General features: G+C 34.4%; 2 protein-coding genes and 1 long non-coding RNA gene across 5 annotated transcripts in view; 1 reads left to right on the top strand and 2 right to left on the bottom strand.

The window, feature by feature from the left end:
• The window catches only part of dctn1b (dynactin 1b), a 100,950-nt gene extending 96,590 nt beyond the window's left edge, over nucleotides 1–4,360 (bottom strand). The window contains exon 1 of the mRNA XM_030126532.1: nucleotides 4,207–4,360. The gene's annotated coding sequence lies outside the window, so the exon portion shown is untranslated. The remainder of the gene's footprint in view (nucleotides 1–4,206) is intronic.
• A 1,170-nt stretch (nucleotides 4,361–5,530) lies between these two features.
• On the top strand, nucleotides 5,531–8,066 carry LOC115413583 (uncharacterized). Its single transcript, XR_003934483.1, has 2 exons — nucleotides 5,531–7,356; nucleotides 7,607–8,066. It is a non-coding gene; the product is annotated as an uncharacterized LOC115413583 (long non-coding RNA).
• A 2,661-nt stretch (nucleotides 8,067–10,727) lies between these two features.
• Nucleotides 10,728–18,028, bottom strand: nat8 (N-acetyltransferase 8). Of its 3 annotated transcripts, XM_030126545.1 has the most exons (3): nucleotides 17,813–18,028; nucleotides 15,843–15,912; nucleotides 10,728–11,551 (listed from the first exon to the last, which is right to left on the bottom strand). In XM_030126545.1, the coding sequence occupies exon 3, from the start codon at nucleotides 11,536–11,538 to the stop codon at nucleotides 10,873–10,875; it is 666 nt and encodes a 221-aa protein (XP_029982405.1). In that variant the 5' UTR covers nucleotides 11,539–11,551; nucleotides 15,843–15,912; nucleotides 17,813–18,028; the 3' UTR covers nucleotides 10,728–10,872. The 3 variants fall into 3 exon arrangements, with proteins under 3 accessions (XP_029982405.1, XP_029982404.1, XP_029982403.1); XM_030126544.1 differs by lacking the exon at nucleotides 15,843–15,912 and having other exon boundaries at nucleotides 17,808–18,028; XM_030126543.1 differs by lacking the exon at nucleotides 15,843–15,912 and having other exon boundaries at nucleotides 17,813–18,024.
• Nucleotides 18,029–20,734: the final 2,706 nt, after the last annotated feature.

Genomic DNA, 20,734 nt, shown 5'->3' with positions numbered 1-20,734 from the left:
AATATTTACGTTTACAAAGAGAAAAATTTGGAGTTGTCATTATTCAGATGTTATTATGATAGTACTTGACTGGTCCTGCCCACTGGAGATTGAATTGGTCTGAAGGTGGAACCTGAACTAAAAGGATTGTTAATATCTTAGTGTAATTTTTGCTTTTCACAAATTCATCCCAAGGGTTGGACTGGACCCTTTGGTGGGCTGGATTTGGCCCCCGGGCCACATGTTTGACACCTGTGATCTATATCATTATACTGGAAGGTCTCAGAGCATCTGTGTGTGAATCTGCACAGTTCTGACAAATGTAGATGTTTCTAACTGTCCAGTTTGGTTCCTACAGTTGAGGAATAGTACCATCTCCACATGAAATATCTCGGCAAGTTGATACAATCAATATTTTGGGAGATATTAGTCATTTTGGAATACAACAGCCTAACAATCACGTTGCTCGGTTATTGGGAAGCGCAGTACCACACTGCATGATGGGAAATGATGTTAAAAACAGGAACGGCATATTTACTAACTTCAGTCCCTAGATATTGGTATTAATATGACACATGGTTCCCAACAAGTCAACACACAAGTTGTTGTTATTATTATATCATCCCTGAAATTGAGTTTCAGGGATTTAATGGTTTTACCCCAACCGCTGCCGGATCTCCTTGGTGTTTTGTCGATAACTAGGACAGATTTGGTTGGATTTCTTCTCCTTGATAACCAACATAGTGGACCACTACTGGAAGAACCGTATGGATTTCAGCTTCAATGAGTATTATAAGTCATCCACATGAGGGCGCTTTAGTTGAAAATCAGTTTTTTGGACATAAATCAAGCAATAATAGGCCGATTGAGATCAAATTTTGTTCATATTGACCATCATACAAATGTCCATTTTCTCACTACCATCCAGAGTTCATACAAAATGTATTGCTGGGTCTCAGGAGGATATAGAATAGAATAGAATAGAATAGAATAGAATAGAATAGAATAGAATAGAATAGAATAGAATAGAATGCTTTTATTCTCATTTCGTTGTACATGTGTATAATGACAATAAAGACATTGTATTCTATTCTATTCTATTCTATTCTATATGGGGTCATTTTCATTCACTAGGTGGAGTTTTGTAGGAAAAATTGGTTCTGTGACCATTATTCTGCCACTATCAGGTCCATGTAGCTCAGACTGAGTTCACATCGATTGTCTAATAATTATTATGGATAAATTTATATGTAGCAGAGGTTTGGGGGGATTTCAGGGATATAACCTTGCTGCCCCCCCCCCCCAACAGCATAAGCCTCGTTATTATTATTATTACTATACATGCGCAAAAGCCAGACCAGACAATAAATGACCAAAACCCTAAAATACTTAACAAATAAAACACATTTAAAAAGTGCAGACCAACTAGAACTACTGATTTGAAAACTTTCCAAAATTATTTAACTTCTGCATCTAAAGTGTGATCAAATAAGATCAATAAACCCCTAAATAAAATATTTTTAAAAATATGTAAAAACATATTTTATTACAGTATTTTTATACAAATTAATCCTTAATCTACTTTATTAGCTGGTTATTTACATATTAATCTAATTATGTTGTATTTTTTTCCATGCTACACTCATCAATCTATTACTTTAACACTTTTTTACATTTATCTGTTACTTTTAGTGTTATATATGAAACATATTATGCTTAGATAAACACCTGTGATCTGCTTGTTCACTAGTTTTTATATTTCATGTGTTTTAACCTCCTAGGACCCACTGTCCACATTTGTGGACAAGAGTTTCACAACTTTATACACCAAAAAAAAAAGAAAAGAAAACTGTCCACCACAAAGGGCATTCCATAAAAATTTTTAAAAACTACATCTAAAAAAACTGTTGCATCCTAAAGTTTCCAATATAGGCACTTATTTAATAAAAACAAAAAAGCTTGTACTTTGCTGACATTGCCTGGGTCTGAGGAGGTTAAATCTACATTTTTCAAACAGCTTCAGATGACTCATGTTGATGATCAGTGTGACATCAGTTTACAATCCTACCAGGTTGTTTTTCTTCACAAATACAGTAGATGTGTTTTTATCAAATCTCCTTGACTCTACGTTAATTGTGCATTTGTAACGGTTGACAGAATAATGGTAGTTTTCAAAAAAATTTATCTTTGACTGCTTTATTAATTTAAATTTTAAAAAACAATAAATTATGATGCTTTATTGAACAGCATAGTGACTAACCTTGATTGATAAAAAGCCAAAAAACCCAGACACATTTATAATTATAACCCTACTGAACTGATTTTTTTCTGCTTTTGTACTTCTACTGCTTCGAGTACATTTTCATGCGTATACTTTCATACTTTTAACTAATAAATACACACTTTTACCTGCAACAGCCTGTAACAGATCTAAGCTCTTCATCCACCACTGAACAACATTTAGTCTGATTTATCATGATGAATTAACACTAATGATAGAACTGCATGCTGGGTAACCCTTTCTACTGCATGGACGTTAAGAATATTCATGCTTGGTGCAGAAATAGGTCACTGGTGTCTGTTCAATTCATCCAATCCACTGCTTAATAACAGGGTGCAGCCATGAACTAAATTATTTAATTATGCAAAAACCTTAGAAAACACCCCTTGTGCAGCCGAATATAAATGCACTGACTGGCATTGTGTAAAATGAAAGAGTTAAATGTGTAATTTAGTGCCATCTAGTGACTTCAAAGGATTCCATGTGCATCCAATTAATGCATTTAACAGAGTCATGTTATTTTAGTGGCATAATAGCACATTATTTAGCATTCAAACCAAACTGAAATAAATAAATAATGAATATTTCTGCTGTTTAACCCTTTCATGCATAGCAGTCACTACTGTAGACAGTTATTCTACACCTGTTCTCCTGTATATTCATGGGTTTGGTTGTTTTAGTTTCATAACAGCAAACACAGTGGACGCTTGTGCACCATCCCATACATTTACATTCATACCATTACTGTAACTTTTCTGTTCTTTATAAACCTGATCTGTAGTAACATGTTTAAGTGTAAATCAATTGCTAATTGTTATTAGACAGTAATTAACAGTTTTCTTAAGCAAAAAGGTTTTTTTTTGTATACTATCTCCATGAAGGGAGTAATAACTAGCATTTGAGTATGTTAAAATGTGAAAAAAACAACAGATTAGCTGCATGAAAAATGTTTTTATTTCATAGTTTTCAAATAAATATCACTTTCTGATGCTGTGTTTTAAATACATGTTTCTTTGCTTCAAAAATTAAACACATGGTGTCCAGCTGAGTGGACATTTTTGTAACTCCAATTACAAATTTTCAATCACACTGATTTTTTCATGCCTAAAGAGATATAAAAACACAAAGGAAAAAAAAAATCTTGACCAAGGTTCTCATAATTCATGCATCAAAGGGTTAATTATGCAAAAACCTTAGAAAACACTCTTGTGCAGCTGAATATAAATGCACTGACTGGAATTGTGTAAAATTAAACAGTTAAATGGGTAATTTAGTGCCATCTAGTGACTTCAAAGGACTCCATGTGCATCCCATCACTTCATTTAACAGTCATGTTATTTTAGTGACATAGTAGCACATTATTTAGCATTAAAACCAAACTGAAATAAATAAATAATGAATATTTCTGCTGTTTAAGGCTGATGGGAATCATGATAAATCACAGCATGGGTGTGGCTGCAGCTTTGATGTGATAATTCCTCAAATAAAACAAAAAAAGAAAGAAAATAACAAAACAGGATAAGACATTAGCAAAAAATAATGGGGATTAGAGGTTAATTAGTTGAATTTAACAGGGAAAACGGGCTAATTATCAGAATATCCGGCATTTAAATCACCAACCAAAGCACATTAAGGATTAGTAACGGTCCTCGCTTAAAGATTAATCGTTTTAGCTGTCAAATATTCCATTTTAATGCCTTTAAATTGTAGTGAAAGTGTGATTTTTGGAGCTAATGCTAGCCGCTGTCAGCTAGCTGTCAGTGGGACACTCCCTGACTGGTGCTAGCTACGGTAGCCGTTAGCGTCCGTCCGGGTTGTCGGGAAAAACACAATTATCGAGCGAAATTTGACTAAAACACACACATTTTTATTTAAAGTCAGGTGTGTTCAAGTGTCCTGGATGTGTCCCCATTCGTCCCAAATCCGACATGAGGGCTTAATCTTACCTGTTGTGCTGTTTCTTGGTGCTAACCGCTGTGCTCCGTCCCTGACAGGCTACATCCATCCGCGGAGCTTTGACGGACACTTTGTTCCGGTGGTGTCCGGGCTCGTGCCTGACCCTGCCCGGTCTAACAGGACCTCAGAGGGGCCCTAAGAGAACAACCCCCAGGAACCCACCACAGCACAACACAACACAGGCAGGTGGAGGATCTGGACCCGTTAAACATTCAGCTGATAACAGGTTCAAATGCACAGACAATGGATGGAATAATAATATAATAATGTCAAGGAATTCACACAAAAAAAACTGTTTTCTTTTCCTTAATAACATCATTTTTCTGCTGGTAAGTGCAAAAAAAAAAAAAAAAAAACATGTGCAGCAACACAAAATAAAGAAAGCATAAATATTCACATAAATTAAAAAGAAAAACAAAAACAGAAAAAAATCTATTATCTGACTAAAATAAAAGCAAAAAGTCAGATTTTTAATAACAAAACTGATGTCAGGCAAAGGTCAAATGTACTTTAACTAAAATATGGAATAGAATTATATATATTAGGGAACTGATCTACAAACTGTTTTCTTTTCCTGAATAACCAGATTTTTCTGCTGATAAGTGCAAAAAACAAATGCAGCAACACAAAATTGTTTATAAATATTCACATAAATTAAAAGAAAAAAACTTTTATCTAAATAAAATAAAAGCAAAAACATACAATTTTTAATAACAAAACTGCAGCCAGACAAAGGTCAGATGTACTTTAACTAAAATATGGAATAGAATTATATATAATATTAAGACATTCACAAGCAAACTGTTTTCTTTTCCTGAATAACCTCATTTTTCTGCTGATAAGTGCAAAAAACAAATGCAGCAACACAAAATAAAGTATAAATATTCACATAGATTAAAACAAAACAAAACTATTCTCTAAATAAAATAAAATAAGAGCAAAAACATCCGATTTTTAGTAACAAAACTGCAGCCAAAGGTCAAACGTAGTTTAACTAAAATATGGAATACAATTATATATAATATTAAGGAATTCACTGGCAAACTGTTTGGGTTTTTTTTCTGGAATAACCTCATTTTTCTGCTGGTAAGTGCAAAAAACAAATGCAGCAACACAAAATAAAAAATATATATAAATATTCACATAAATTAAAAGAAAGAAAAAACTATCCTCTAAATAAAAAAATTTAAAAAAAAATAAATAAAAAAGCAAAAACATCCCATTTTTATATAACACAACTGCAGCCACACAATGGTCAAATGTACTTTAACTAAAGTATGGAATAGAATTATATACAATATTAAGACATTCACAAGCAAACTGTTCTCTTTTCCTGAATAACCTCATTTTTCTGCTGATAAGTGCAAAAAACAAATGCAGCTACACAAAATAAAGAAAATATAAATATTCATATAAATTAAAAGAAAGGAAAAAAAACAGGAACAAAAACTATTATCAACTAAAATAAAAGCAAAAACGTCCAATTTTACTAACAAAACTGCAGCTAGACAAAGGTCAAATGTACTTTAACTAAAATATGGAATAGAATTATATATAATATTAAAAAATTCACAAGCAACCTGTCTTTTCTTGAATAATCAAATTTTTTGCTGGTAAGTGGAACTAAATAAACGCAACAGCACAAAATAACAAAAAAGAAAAAATGTAAATATGCATATGCATCTAAATTAAAAGTAAACTAATAAACAAAAGCCAAACAATCAAAAAAATACCAGTATGGAACATAACAATTATAGATCTGAGTTACTTATACTTTGCGTGAGTATTTTGTTCTCATTCTTTCAAAGTCTACTTCACTACTTTTTAAGAGGCAAATATTGAGACGTTAAGAAATATACAAAAACCATGATTGTTCAAAGTTTTTTACTGTACAGTTTTCTACAATTAATTGCTAATTAATGAATTAGCTGATAGAAAGAAACGTCTCAAATCCATTTTGATCATTAGTCATTTTTCTCTCAAAGATCTCACAGATTTAGTGCTTTTCTTTTATGCATTTGAAAAATTTGAATGTGTTGTAGTAATTTGGAGAACACAATGAAGACTGTGAAGACGTTAGTAATTGTACCTGCATTTAGAACTATTCAGATTTCTTATAAACTAAACAAATCAATCAATTACTGGAGAAAATCAGCAGATTAATCCAACTGCAGTTCAGCTCAAAACAGTAAAAACCTGCTTTTAGATTCATATATGAATCTATATTAGTGTCAGCGAACATATTTTTCATTGTGTATTTTCTGTATTGCATATTTCACTCAAGTCACATTTTCACTTCAGGACTTGGATGAAGTATGAGATCTGATATGGTGCTGAAGAAGAGGCAGCTTTGTGTACAAAACAAACCAGGAAGATGCATTTAACAGCAACCTGATAACTGTCCAGACCAATATCTGCTTCAGATTCCCCTGAGGATAAAGACATCTCAAAAGAAACTAGAACTCAGTGCTTCCAGTTCAGCTCAACAAGAAGAAGACTGTGTTTCAGTCCTGGATTGGTGGGAAAAGATTCATAGATACTACTGCATAACTGTGGGCAATGTATGATTTTGACAGAAATCAACAGTGTGTTTATGAGAACATGGTGAGTATTAGGATAAACAACGTTTCTTTGTATGTGAAATTGTTTTACACCATCCCACTGTTGTGGCATTTTGTTATTTTTCTGTCTGGACAAACTTTGGTTTAGAGCAGCCACTGGAAAATGAGCTGCAGTACCACCTTTCACCACAACGAAGAGTCAATGAGCACATGGTGCTGTTGGACAACAATAGACAGATGTGAGGAAAAAAAAGTATCTGTCAATAAGACAGAAATGAACAGTTTGGGTAGCTGAATGATAATCACAGCAAATTACAAAAGAGTAGAAGTGAACATACCCCCTCGGAGTACATTAAATGTCATGGTATTAAAAAACCACCTTCATTTGCATCATTTCATTAAACAGGAAACTGACAAAAAACACAAAAATGTACCAAAAGAGATAAACGTCAAAGTTCAGATCAGGTTTATTCTGGGTGTCCTGTCAAAATTATTATTAACCCATTCACAAAGTTAAATAAGCTTTTTAGATGCTCAATTAACAACAACAAAAAAAAACTGTTCTCACCCTAGACAAGAGTAAACAAGAAAAGCACTCAGAGAGCGCAGACCTCCGCCAGGGCCAATCAGTGGGGCCCCCCCGTGGGCCCCCCCACCCCCAATCACTACCAAAATTTAATCATTTCTTCCTTGTGCCAGTATCAACATTTCCTGAAAATGTCATGAAAATCCATCTAGAACTTTTTGAGTTATCTTGCTAACAAACACGCACGCACGCACACAAAGCAAAGCAATCACAGTACCTCCTGGAGGTACCCATTACCCAGAGGTAATAACCAGTGCATCTTCTGTGTGGAACCGGAGAAAACATGCCTGACCATCATCATGTGGTTCCACCTCCTCATGTGGGTCATGTCAGCTGACCCGGCAGCCTGAGTGTCTTATGCTGTAATGTGAAATGCATGCTGGGACACGATGACTCAGACACTGGATGAACAGACGGGGCTGTGGCTCTGGTTCACACTTGGTTTTACAATGGGTCTTGAGTGATTTATACACAGTGGATTTTACAGACAGATTAACAGGCACAGGGTTGGGCTGATCAGGCAGGATGTTCAAGAGGTTCCAAATATTAGATCAAATATGTCTTTAAAAAAACATTGGAATGATTTAGTCAAATATTAGTTGGTTATTTTTGCAATTTCTGTGACAAGAAGTAGCAACAGTGGCTAAAAATTCCGTATTTCCATGCAATTTAGTACGCTACGGAAGAGGATTAAGGCCACTGGAAAAAAAAAAAAAAAAAATTAAGGTCCAATATATATTTATTGTTATTCTGAGAAAAAAATCAGAATTCTGAGAAAAAAGTCAAAGTCAGAATCCTGACTTTTTTCCTCATAATAATACAAAAATATTTTGGACTTTAATTTTTTTTAGTTTTTTTCCCCTAATGGCCCTAATCCTCTTCTATAGGTATGCTAGTCAAAGTAATTTTTTTTAGAATTTAATGGAAAATAATGTGTGTAGATTTGGAGCTGAATGTCAAACTAACTTCAAACATCTAGGTAATTCTAGAGGCAATTTTTTTTTTTTTTTTCAGCCATCCATTTCCCAAAAAGTCAGTAATTCCACACAAAAAGCTAATATTAGTCATTAGCATCTATTGGAGCTGAATTCTGCTAATACCAGTTGCTTGTAAAACATCCTTTTGATGTTGATGTAGATATTTTGCTCTATTTCTACTTTTTAGAATGGCCAAAACCTGAGTATGAACAACCAGACATTATATTACAAACCTAATGATGAATGAATGGATTATTGAGATTTTCAGTCAATAAATGGAAAAACTGAAGCTTCCCTTGGTTGTATTTGTTTGATCTTTTCCGGTAACTTGAGGACTGTGCAGGAACAAAGATGCTCTGAGACACACAAAGAGTTCTTTTGTACTTCAGGTTTTCAAACAGAGGTTCATCTTCCTGGTGGTAACCATGGTAACAAACGTCCGACTGTGAGGGTGTCAGGCCGTTGGGAAGTGACCTGGATCTCCACCCTGAGCAGTGAGTCCGAAAACACAAACTTCTGTTTATCCACACAAAGGTTGTAAGTATTATGTGCATAGAATCTGTTTATTTGTTTTATCACCGCATTATAATTTAGTATTGCAATATTCTGACGATTCGTATGATGTTTTCAAGTGTTTTGAAGGAAATGGAGTCGTATTCTTCGTGATTTTATACATTCACGAAAGAAATAGTGGAACTCTAAAACCCAATTGACAACACACAGGTCATTAAACATGAGAATACAACTAAAACAAACTGTATTCTTTATAGATGCATGTAACTGTAGTCGCTTTTCCATTGACCCTCAAATTGTGTATAACTTGCGCATAAAAATTTACCTAATGGGAAAACGACAATTTTGACAAAACTCTCATTTTTTGATTAAACATTTTTGCGCTGGCAAGAGGTGGTTTTTCGGGCATAGAGCCAATGGTGTATCACACAAAACTGCAATGGAAAGACCTTTTTCCGCAACTAGAATCACGTGATTAAAAAAAAAAAAACAGATGTTGACGGACGTTACAGCAAGAGAAGAAGAGTACAGCAAGAGAAGAAGAAGAGTTTTTAAAAAAACATGGTGTAGTATGTGTGGACACACCAGGAAACCCGATCCTTTTTTAATTTAGTATGAGACAGAGGGGTAATATATAATAATCATGAATATATCTGTAAATCAACATGATATTTACGTTTGTCGCCAAGTTTATGGAATGACTTCTTGTGTCATCTCATGATAATAAATAAGCAAATCATAGCATTTGAGACTTAACGAAAAAACCGACATTACACACTTGTTTTTTTGACATTTAGTAAATATCTGTAACATTTTGTGCTGGTGTCCAATGGAAAAGCGACTTGTGTGTGTGTGTGTGTGTGTGTGTGTGTGTGTGTGTGTGTGTGTGTAAACTTGTTGTTCAGTAGTTTGTTTATGTTGTTTATGTATACGTTCTCGAAAATAAAAAAGGTTTTACCCAGACTAGCAACAGAAAGAAGAAGCAGTAAACATGTATGAGTTCTTCCAGCTGTTGGAAGTCGAGGCTCCTCTAGATTTTTCAGGTGTTATCGTCAAAACGACCTCCACATCCTGCAGTGATGACATATCGTCCCATTTCCACTTCCTGTTTCCAGGTGGTTTATGTGACTGAAAGCAGAGTGTCTTCCTGGTTGTCCATTTGAGACTGAATCACCCAAGACACATCTTAAAACCAAGTACACTATGTGGACAAAAGTATGTGGACACGTTGAATCCAGGTCTTTCTTTTCTAACAGGGGTCAATAAGGACTAATGTCAGAATATAGTTTTATATTATGGGATAAATATCTTTGCATTGGTTAGTTTGGGTTAAACTGTTATCTTCGTTTCCAAAATGCCTCAGAAATGGTTTGGATATCATTTCTCTCAACATTGATTTTGGGCTTTTTTATGTGTATGATTTTAAATATTCTACCTCTAAATTTATAAAATATTTTTTGTGCTCTGACTGTAAATAATAACTTTCTACCACAACTAACCATCTACTTTGATGTTTATTTTTCAAATCATTATAAACAGGACATCTTACAGCTGTAGACATGGTATGTCCCAATATTTTTGTCCATTTAGTTTATAAACATCAATATTTCCTTAAAGTTTAATGGGAGATTTTTCTTCCTTGGTGAGATTTGAAGAAAGTAGCTGGTTAGATGTAGTAGAAAATTATTATTTACAGTCAGAGCAGGAAAAATATTTTATAAATTTAGAGAAAGAACATTTAAAATCATAGTCATGGATAAAAAAAATAAAAAAATCAATGTTGAGAGAAATTCAGTCCAAACCATCTCTGAGGCATTTTGGAAAAAAAGATTATAATTTAACCCAAACTAACCAATGCAATGATATTTATCCCATAGTATAAAACTATATTCTGACATTAGTCATGATTGTTTGATGTCCCAGACCCCTGTTAGAAAAGAAACACCTGAATCCAACGTGTCCACATACTTTTGTCCATTTGCGTATATCAGGGTCCTGGTGCATCAGTGTCAGATCCTTTTACTTCTGCTGTTGTAATTCAAGTCTATATTCGTACAGAGTGAAGTTTGTCAGTTTGGCGACCAACTCAGGAACAACAAACTCCCTGATCCTCTGGTAGCCCATGCGCTCATACAGCTTCTGAGCATCCGTCTGGACCACGGACGTGTACAGGACCACAGCGGCGTAGCCCCTCTCCCGAGTAAAATCCGCCACGGTCTGACAGAGGGCCTTAGCGATGCCCATCCCGCGGTGACTGTGGCGAACGGACATGCGCTTCAGCTCCAGGCATTCGGGGACGTCCTGGTTGGGGAGGCACGCCACTGTCCCCACCACCCGACCGTCGCTTTCCGCCACCCAGAAACACGAGTCCTTCTGCTGTATGTAGGTCTCTGTGATCTTGTCAAGGTCCTTCCTGAGGGACGTCTCAATGTATTTTTTAAACATGTGGACGACTAACTGCCGGGCTCCGGCCAGGAGGAAGGTGACGGCTAGGACGGGCAGGAGGAAGGACTTGGAGCTGGTCATGAGGGCGCAGAATACGCACATGAGCACCATCTGCGTCAGCGGCTGCTTCAGGAGGTGCACGAAGGACGACGGCACATGCTCGCTCATGCCCAAGGTGAAGATCTCCTTGACGGACTCGGCGTCTTCGTCCTGGTACTTCCTGATCTGGATGTTGGCCATGGCTCAGCCCCGTCTGTCCACACAAGAGACAGACGATCAGCAAGTTTGGAATCAAGCATTTTAGATTTCTCAAAATGCATTTTAGATTTCTCAAAAATCAAAACCATCCACTGATTTAAACTGTTTAATACCCGCTGATCCACTAATTCTATTAATACATGTAAATAACTAGTGTAAATGCAGTTTTACCTCAATTTGTCATAGGCTAAAATTAACCAAAACTTAGACAATGAGAATAAAATGAGCAAAATAATTGAAAAATATGGAGAATTCATTTCTTCACATCTAGAACCCTGTATTTAGTCTGTTAAGCCTCAAAAATCAAAACCATCCACTGATTTAAACTGTTTAATACCTGTTGATCCACTAATCCTATCAATACGTGTAAATAATTGAGGTAAAATACAGTTTTACCTCAATTATTCATAGGATAAAATGGACAAAAACTTGTAAAATGAGAATAAAATGTGCAAAATAATTGAAAAAGTGACAAAAATTTCCAAAAAAACTTGAAAAATGGCATAAATGTGAACAAATCCTTCTAAAGTGAGGAGAAAATGAGCAAAACACTTGAAAAATAAGGAAAAATCATTATTTCTTAACATCCAGAACCCTGTATTTAGTCTGTTAACCATCAAAAACCAAAACTATCTTCTGATGTAACTGCTTAATACCTGTTGATCTACTAATCCTATCAATAAGTGTCAATAACTGGTGTAAAATACAGTTCTTCATCTTTTCATGGTCATCAGATATGACCCATTTAGATGTTCAGAGGCTCTGTAGTTACCGTGGAAACACCATCATCTTCTACAACATTGATTCACCCGTAAACCCCATGGAGTTGGATCAATGACAGTGGATGGACACACTGGGTTTATGTTCAGTTAATGAGAGATTGGACTGAAAAAGTCACTTTGTTTCCATTTTCTCCATTTCTGAAATAATAATCCTCAACTGTAATCTCAGCATGATGATTAAAGTACACGATGAGTAAATTTAATATAGGAAAATACCTGTCACTGAAAAAAATGCAAAATACAAAGGATAATATTATAATAAATGGTGATAAATCACTCAAGAAAGGTTTCATAGAATGAAAAAATCCTTTGGGAACTGACACACAAGTAGAACTGGGTCTTTATGGGTTAAATCTGCCTCTATTTTTTAACATGTGGTAAATCAATCACACCAGTAATTATTTATCAAATATCTACCCTTAAAAAAATAAACACCCATTTTCATTGAAGTTAGTTTTCTTCGCAGGTTGGCCGGGCTTAGCCTTAGAGATAGTTGAGGTGGTTCATCAACTGAGGATGCCTCCTGGACTCCTCCCTGGGGAGGGGTTTCAGCCATGTCTATCTGGTAGGAGGCCTCTGGGCTGACCCAGGACCCGCTGGAGGGGTTCTATCTGTGGGTTGGCCTGGGAGCGCCTCAGGATTCCCCCCAGAAGAGCTGGTGGAAGTGGCTGGGGTGTGGGCTGTGTGGGCTTATACGCTGAGGCTGCTGCCCCCCCCCCCCGACCCAGACCCAGACCCAGACCCAGACCCAGAGAAGTGGACGAAGACGGTACGGTTCAGTTAATACATAAGCCCATGATATAAACAAATTATCTGTGAATTGGAATAAAACTAAGTTTATGGTCTTCACAAATAGAAAAAAGGAAGAACATGTTTCATTGTCTATTATAATGGTGTTACGATTGAGAAGGTTTCAGAAATTAATTTTTTGGGTGTAATAGTGGACAATAAATTAACATGGAAGTCACATATTGCTTATGTTAAAAAAAAGGTGTCTAAAAATATTTCTGTACTGAATAAAGCAAAATATGAATTGGATTATGAAGCAATGAGAATTTTATACTGTTCACTTATTCTGCCATATTTGAGTTATTGTATTGAAGTATGGGGCAACACATATGAGGAACACAAAGCCATTGTTTTTATTACAAAAAAGAGCAATAAGAATCATGTATAATGTTAATTTCAGGGAACATACAAATGAGTGGTTTATTAAATCAGGATTAAGTTTAAAGCGTTAGCTGAATTAAGGACATTGCTGATTGTCTTTAGAGCGAGAAACAGACTTTTGCAAATTTGCAGATATTATTTGTTTTAGTATCACAGGATGAAGAACATAGAAGGAGGTTTAATTTGAAACAGCAAAGGGTTCGAACTAATGTAAAACAAAGTGTATTTGTGTTGTGGGTGTCAGAATGTGGAATTCTTGGCAATGGAAGAGAAGAGCTGTACAAATATTTTTCCATTTAAGAGGTTGTATAACTAAAGAATAGAGAAGCTTTATAAAAGCATGTAATGACATAATTTTACTTATGGATTTTGGATTTGTTTCATTTGCTTTGACTATCATGTAAACTGTTTACTGTAATAACTGTAATGGCAACGTATCTGATGGAAACAGATGTTTGAAGAAAGGGGCAGGTATTAGAAGTTTTCTTCATCCTGCTCCATTCCAATCATTTAGATTGGAGTGAATAAATAAAATGAAATAAATAAATGAAGTGAAACATACTTTGGACACAGATACTGTCTTCCAGAAGGTCTATATGGCCAAATACTCTTCAAATATCTTTAACAATTTTGTCTACATAAAGTCAAAATATAACACAAAAAAAATATGAAATCTACACATTATATATGTTCACAATAATTTAAAAAATAAAATAATAAAAAGCAGTAAATTCAAGCATGTCAGTAGTCGCTTTAACACAGGAATGTACCTAAAATAAAATGATTACTAACACAGATTCACTGACACCGATGTCAACTCACATGAGGATCTGAAAGGGTTTGTATTTTTGTTCTGCTAAGGAACATAAAAAGTCCATGGTAAAATAACCGTAAAGTATCAGCTACATTTATTATATTTTTCTGACTTTCCAGCTGTCATAGAGTGATTTTCCATCCCATCAGACCCCAGTGACAGAACATCAGAGAGTTTATTGTGTTACTTTGTTTGGCTGGAACACTAGAATAGATAACAAATTAACAGACCGAAGCTGCATTAAACTGTGAAGGTTTTAGAGAAGGGAAACAAGTGGCTTTAAAGAGAACAATAGAACGGCTTCAGTTCCCCATCGTACTGTGGTTTCACACACTGATCTACAGTTGGGACGTACAACTATTATTAAACCTGTACCTTAATTTCATGAGATAAAAGAAGTCACAAAAGAGTGACTATCAGGCAGAAGTCACAAAAGAGTGACTATCAGGCTGTTCTTTTGTAGTTTTAATACTTGTATAAATCTAAGCCCTTTGTTGGGAGGTTCAGGTTCATGATGTTAAAGAGATGTTAAAGTTTCATGTATGCAAAAAATATGTATGTAAAAAAAATGTTTTTTAAATTAAAAAATTTGGTCAGTTATTAGTTGAGTATTCTTGAGGTTTCAAGATTCAAGATCCTTTATTTTGTGTCATTGTATGTTTGCCTCATGTGTCTGATGTGCTGATACTGTCTGTATTTATGGAATTACCTTAGGTTGTTTTTGAGCAAGAGTTAGGTTTTAGCTTAGGTAGAAATAGGGATTGTCTTCATAATCAATTGTACTGTTTGCTTAATGTCTTGGGCCCCGTTTATAAGCTATGGATAGCTTCTGGGGTTACAATTGTTACATAATCATTAGAGCTGAAAAGATTAATCGACTCAAAGTGATCAAAAAAAAATCATTCAACCACAATTCTCCTGAATCAAAGCTTTGTTTCCTTCATTTCTCTGCTGTTAAACATTTGTTCCACTGCTGTGTTTCACACGGACGCTTATTGTGACGCACAAAGAAGCTTCAATTCAGGAAAACTGCAATAGAATATTTCCCTTCAATCAATTCGAGTCGATTAATCGAATCGTGAATTTTTGCATTCACTTCAAGCACCTAATCCATTAATCGGTTTCAGCTCTATAATCATATCTTGCTGTAAATTATAAATACAAGTTGCATACGTATTTTTAAATGATTTGTATATAAATGGGAACTTATTGTCATTCAAGCATGTACTAAGAAGACTGAAATTCAGAACCACAGGATCAACAATGAACTGGACATTTAAAAAGAACCACACACATTTAAATAGAAAAACACGCATTCAAGACAGAAAAACAAGAGCAAAGTGCAGATAGAAATAATAATAAATAACTGAACATAGAGGAGGAGGAGAAATGACTGGGATGTAAACATATTATACCAATTTAATCCAGGTTTTAGTTGAGTAATCTTGTGGTTTCTGCAAAATTCCACACTAACATGAAATTTGATGCAGTACTCCAAGTTTTTGGTTTTTTTTTTTTACCTTATAGCAGAGGTTTCAAACATGCGTCCGGGGGGCCTAATTCCTCCTGACAAAGGTTCCATTCTGGCCCCTGGGATGAATTCACAAAGTGCAAAAATTCCACAGTCAAGGATGTGGAACTCATTTTAGTTCCGGTTCCACATACAGACCAATATGATCTACAGTCAAATAATAACAGCAGAATAACAGACAAAAAAGAATGACTCCAGATTTTGTTCTCGATTTGATGTAAAAAAAAATATTACATTGTGTCTATAAATAATGATAACTTCAAATTTTTGTCTTTGTTTTAGTGCAAAAAATAACATTAAATTATGAAAATATTCACATTTACAAACTATCTTGTAACAATAAAATGTGAATAATCTGAACAAATATGAACAACCTGAAATGTCTAAAGAAAATTCAGCACAATTTGAACTCTTTCTTCCTGTTCCTCAGTGTTTAGTGTCTTTGTAGAGCTGATCCATAATGCACATGTAGAAATGATAAGTTGAGGAAGAATATCGTTAAAACTGCACTGATTTTTCTTAAGAAATTTCAGTTTTTTCACGTTATTAACATCTTTTTTTGCTTGGATAGTTTATAAAAGTATTTTCATCATTTAATGGGTTTTTTTGCACTAAAACAAAGACAAAAATTTGGAGTTGTCATTATTTATGGGTTATTCTGTTATTATTTTACTGGTTCGGCCCACTGCAGATCAAATCGGATTGAATGTGGCCCCTGAAAGAAAATGAGTTTAAGACCCCTGATTTAAAGGAAAATGTAACTGTAGATTTGGAGCTTTAAGTCAAACTAAATGCAAAAATCTAGGATGTTGACCATTCTCATGTTTTTTGGAAATGTTCAAAACTTTTGGAATATTGGGAAATGATCTGCAATGTCCTATGTCAAGTACTAGGATACACAATTCCAAAGAAACCTGAAATTCTTTATTTATGCAACTTTGGTGATGGTACTACACATGAATACGATAAATATTTGGTAAAGGTGATGTTGATAGCTGCAAAAAAATGTATAACAAGGAATTGGGGGAAGATGAACATATCATCAAAGGATCAATGGATAACTACGATCGAGGACATATTTCTAATGGAAAAACTAACACACAGATTGAGATTACAAGAACCACAAATGAACAAAACGTGGAAAAAATGGACATTATATAAGCAAAATAATTGATAAGACTGTGCTACCCAGACTTATTTATGTTGTTGTGTTTTCTTTTTGTTGTTGTTCTTTTAAAACTAATGAAATATAAGTTACCAAAAAAGAAAAAATCTAGGTCATTTTAGAGCAAGTTCCATGTTCAACCCATGAAATATTATTTTTATTCATTTTTTATGGGTTATTAACACCAACCTGTTTCATCACAGTGGAGTCACAGCTAGTTAACATGTTAAAAAAAGTAAGTTTTCTTGTAAATGTCTTCGTTCTGTCCAGGGTATAATTCAGATTGCAGTGTTCTGAATGCACTGTTTAGCTTCAACTTTTCTTCAGGACGTTTCCCACCAGCGTTTAACTATCTGTAAGTAAACAATGACTAATGTCAATGATCATGTGGGATGGTCCAGTGATATTTAGGTCATGTGACCATCCTAATCTGAGGAGGTCACGAGGGGTCAAACACACCGTTTTACATCAGACTGGAGTCAGATCCGGACAAAACACCCAAACCACTGGAGGTCATGTGATTCCAAAGGTAAAGGGGGTCGTTAGTTAAGCTCAGCCTGTTGGACATTGGACCTCCTTATCACAAAACTCTAAAGTGACTGTTCAAAGCATCTTCAGAGCATTAACTTCGACTTTTTTCAGAACACGTACATTAAATGAAACACGACTTAAACCCCACTGATTAGCTAACAGCAGCTAGCATCACTGTTAGCCGTGTAAAGCTAACAAAAATGTAAATCCCCGCGGTCAGAGTTTTCCTGCAGGAGTAAGAACATTAAACAAACATACCTTACCCTGTTATATCGGTCCCTGAAAGCAGAGGTTGAAATCGCCGAGTGAAGTGAGTTCCTTAAAGTATCCGACCTTTAAACGGGTCTCATTTCGTTTCATCCGCTCTTCAAGCTTTGGTTTGGTACGTTCACGTACCATCATCAGAATGGGAAAAACCCACGATCTGATAAAAGTGGAGTGAATGCGGGATTTCAGCAACGTGAATACAACAGCGGCCACTTTATTCGAGATTCTTCAAAAGTCAATTTTAACTAATAAATCAGTATATTGTAAATTTTGACAGTTATTATATAAATCATTAGAATTTTTTCGTAGCAGGGTTGGACTGGCCGTTGCTCATTTGGAGTGGTAAAATTACTACGGAAGTGTGATCATAAACGCAGCTTAAGTACGTCATATTCGACGCTGATTGGCTGCTGTTCGCGGACTCTCTGAACCAGCAGAAACATAAACAACATACATTTCCGATTCTGAAAAATGAACCTTATTGTGATGTAATTACTTTATTAGTCAGGGCTTCTGCAAAACATTAAATATTTTATCGAGAGTCAGCATTATATTGATTTCGAACAAGTTTTTTGTTGTACTGTAATATTTTAACAGGTTTTGGAAGTTTTTATCTTTGTATGTATTAATAATTTAGCTATAAATGTCGGCAATCCACCGGAAAATACCATCAGATAATTAATTTAGCTATACAAATATATATAAATATATATTACTATATATTAAAAAACAAACTATCACCTGGAGAGTAAACACTTCTAAAAGGATTTTAGTAACCTACAAGCTAATTTATATACAATTATATACAATAACTACATTATTAATCATGAATAAAGATATTAGTCTGAGGTTTTTGTTTTGTTTTGTTTTGGGTTTTTTGTTTTTTGTTTTTAGAATGTTGTACAAATGTTTAATGGTACCAAGTTGTTTAAATACATCTCTATGACATGTTACTATAAATATTAGTTTAATGCAGTGATAACATTTAATGTCATTCAAAAAAAAAATTATTTGTATAAAAATGTAACCGTTTAATAATATTGTTAACCTCAATATATCCTCCATTTTGTTTAGAAACATGATGGCTGTTTTTACAAATGAAGATTAAAAAGGAAGACTTGGGAAAACAAAGAGTAAAGCCTCAAAAAGCTTATTAACATGACTTAACATCACACAGGTTATTTTTCTCTGTTTTGTGTTTGTGGATGATACAAAAAATAATACCACGTGTTATGACAAAAACATTCACTTCAGCGTAAAACCATGAGGGGAAAAAAGACAGGAAACAATGGAAACATGATCATACTATGAGGTTCATAAATTTAGTTATAAAGTTGAATAAAGTCATGTAGTTTGAAATTATGACTTCATCTTAGTGACATTAAATTGTAAATATAGCTTTAAGTTAAATCAGCTGCATCATCTCCACAGCTTATGGTTAGATTGAGATATTTAGGTCATGTTCATTAGTTTCAATAACAGGTTCCCATGATTTAAAACAGGAAGTTGCTTCTTGAAAGGAAGAAAGAGTTTTAATGGTTGGTTTAATCAAACAGTGAATAACAGTTCCTCATTATTATACTGTATTGTCTTCTACAGGTGGAAGTGATGCTTAGATATTTTAGATCATGTGTGTTTGGTCTGTTCTTCACCCAGCACTGCCCATTTCCACTTTAACGTGTTACATATTAATGCAGAAATTGGTGAATAAAATTTCAACATAATGGATAAAATTGATAGTTTGATGCTGAAACTTTCCAGGAGGAAAGTTTTAATTTCAAACCTCCTCATGTATAAATACAAAACAGTTTTCAAAACTTCCACTTTTTGCTGCAGAGGTTCAAGTTTTCATGAAAACGGGTTAAATATGTTTTCCTCATTGTGTTGGATTTCAGTTTTCAAAGGAACTGACATAAAATACTAAGTAAATGTTGTAGGCTTCCAATTTTCATCAACTAGAACGTAACCACTGCATTAACTTAAATTCATAACCTTTTTAGAATAGTTTATATAAAGACAAAGTTAAGGTCAAAGAGGTAACAATGTGCAGAGGTCAAAGACTGCAGCCACAAACAGTTAAACTATAACTGGTGTCTTAACCCAGAGCTATTTTTGTGGTGAATTTTTCTCTAAATTTAACCATTAGTAAATGCATCACCATTTATTATACTATTATCTGCATTTTTCAATGAAAATCAGGTATTTTCCTTTATCTAACTGACTGATCATGTAGATGTTCATAAGCGCAGTATAAATTCTATGGTTATTATATAGAAATCTGGTTGTTGTTTTTTTTTTTAATGGAGAAAAGGTGACTTTTTAAGCAAAATATATCATCAATTGAATATAAAAACAAGTGTCCATCTGTCATTTATCAAACTACATAGGCTTTACTACTTTTGGTCACTGTTTAGGTGATTTATAGACATTTACTATAATATTACCATCTGCACAGAGGTGTATAATATTCTGTTCATGCTTTCTTTTCTTATATTCATCATTTAATAGGTCTTATATATTTTATTTTATTTTTATTGTAGTTTTGTGTTTTTTTTTGGGGGGGGGGTTTGTTCTGTTTTTTCTTCTTTCTCTCTCTTCTGCCCTGTTTACTTAGTTCTGGTTGTAATTATCATTATCATTATAATTATCACCATGGTTGTTACTGTTTTTTTACTGTTGATACTTTCTTATGAGGGTCTTTGCCACCTTCCACTCTCTTGCTGCCCCCCCCCCCCCCCCCCCCCAAACATTTGGAGCCAGATTACCATTCTGCTGTGAGGATGCTGGACAAGACAAGTTTAAAAAAGAAAAGAAAAGGAAGGAAGGAAAGAAGAAAGAAAGAAAGAAAGAAAGAAAGAAAGAAAGAAAGAAAGAAAGAAAGAAAGAAAGAAAGAAAGAAAGAAAGAAAGAAAGAAAGA

Source organism: Sphaeramia orbicularis, chromosome 22 (assembly GCF_902148855.1).
Source record: "Sphaeramia orbicularis chromosome 22, fSphaOr1.1, whole genome shotgun sequence".
Lineage (NCBI taxonomy): Eukaryota > Metazoa > Chordata > Actinopteri > Kurtiformes > Apogonidae > Sphaeramia > Sphaeramia orbicularis.
This window is presented reverse-complemented; position numbering and strand designations above follow the sequence as displayed.

What these genes read in the sequence shown, in the direction of transcription:
- nat8 (XM_030126544.1), bottom strand. Translation starts at nt 11,538, where the DNA reads ATGGCCAACATCCAGATCAGGAAGTACCAGGACGAAGACGCCGAGTCC.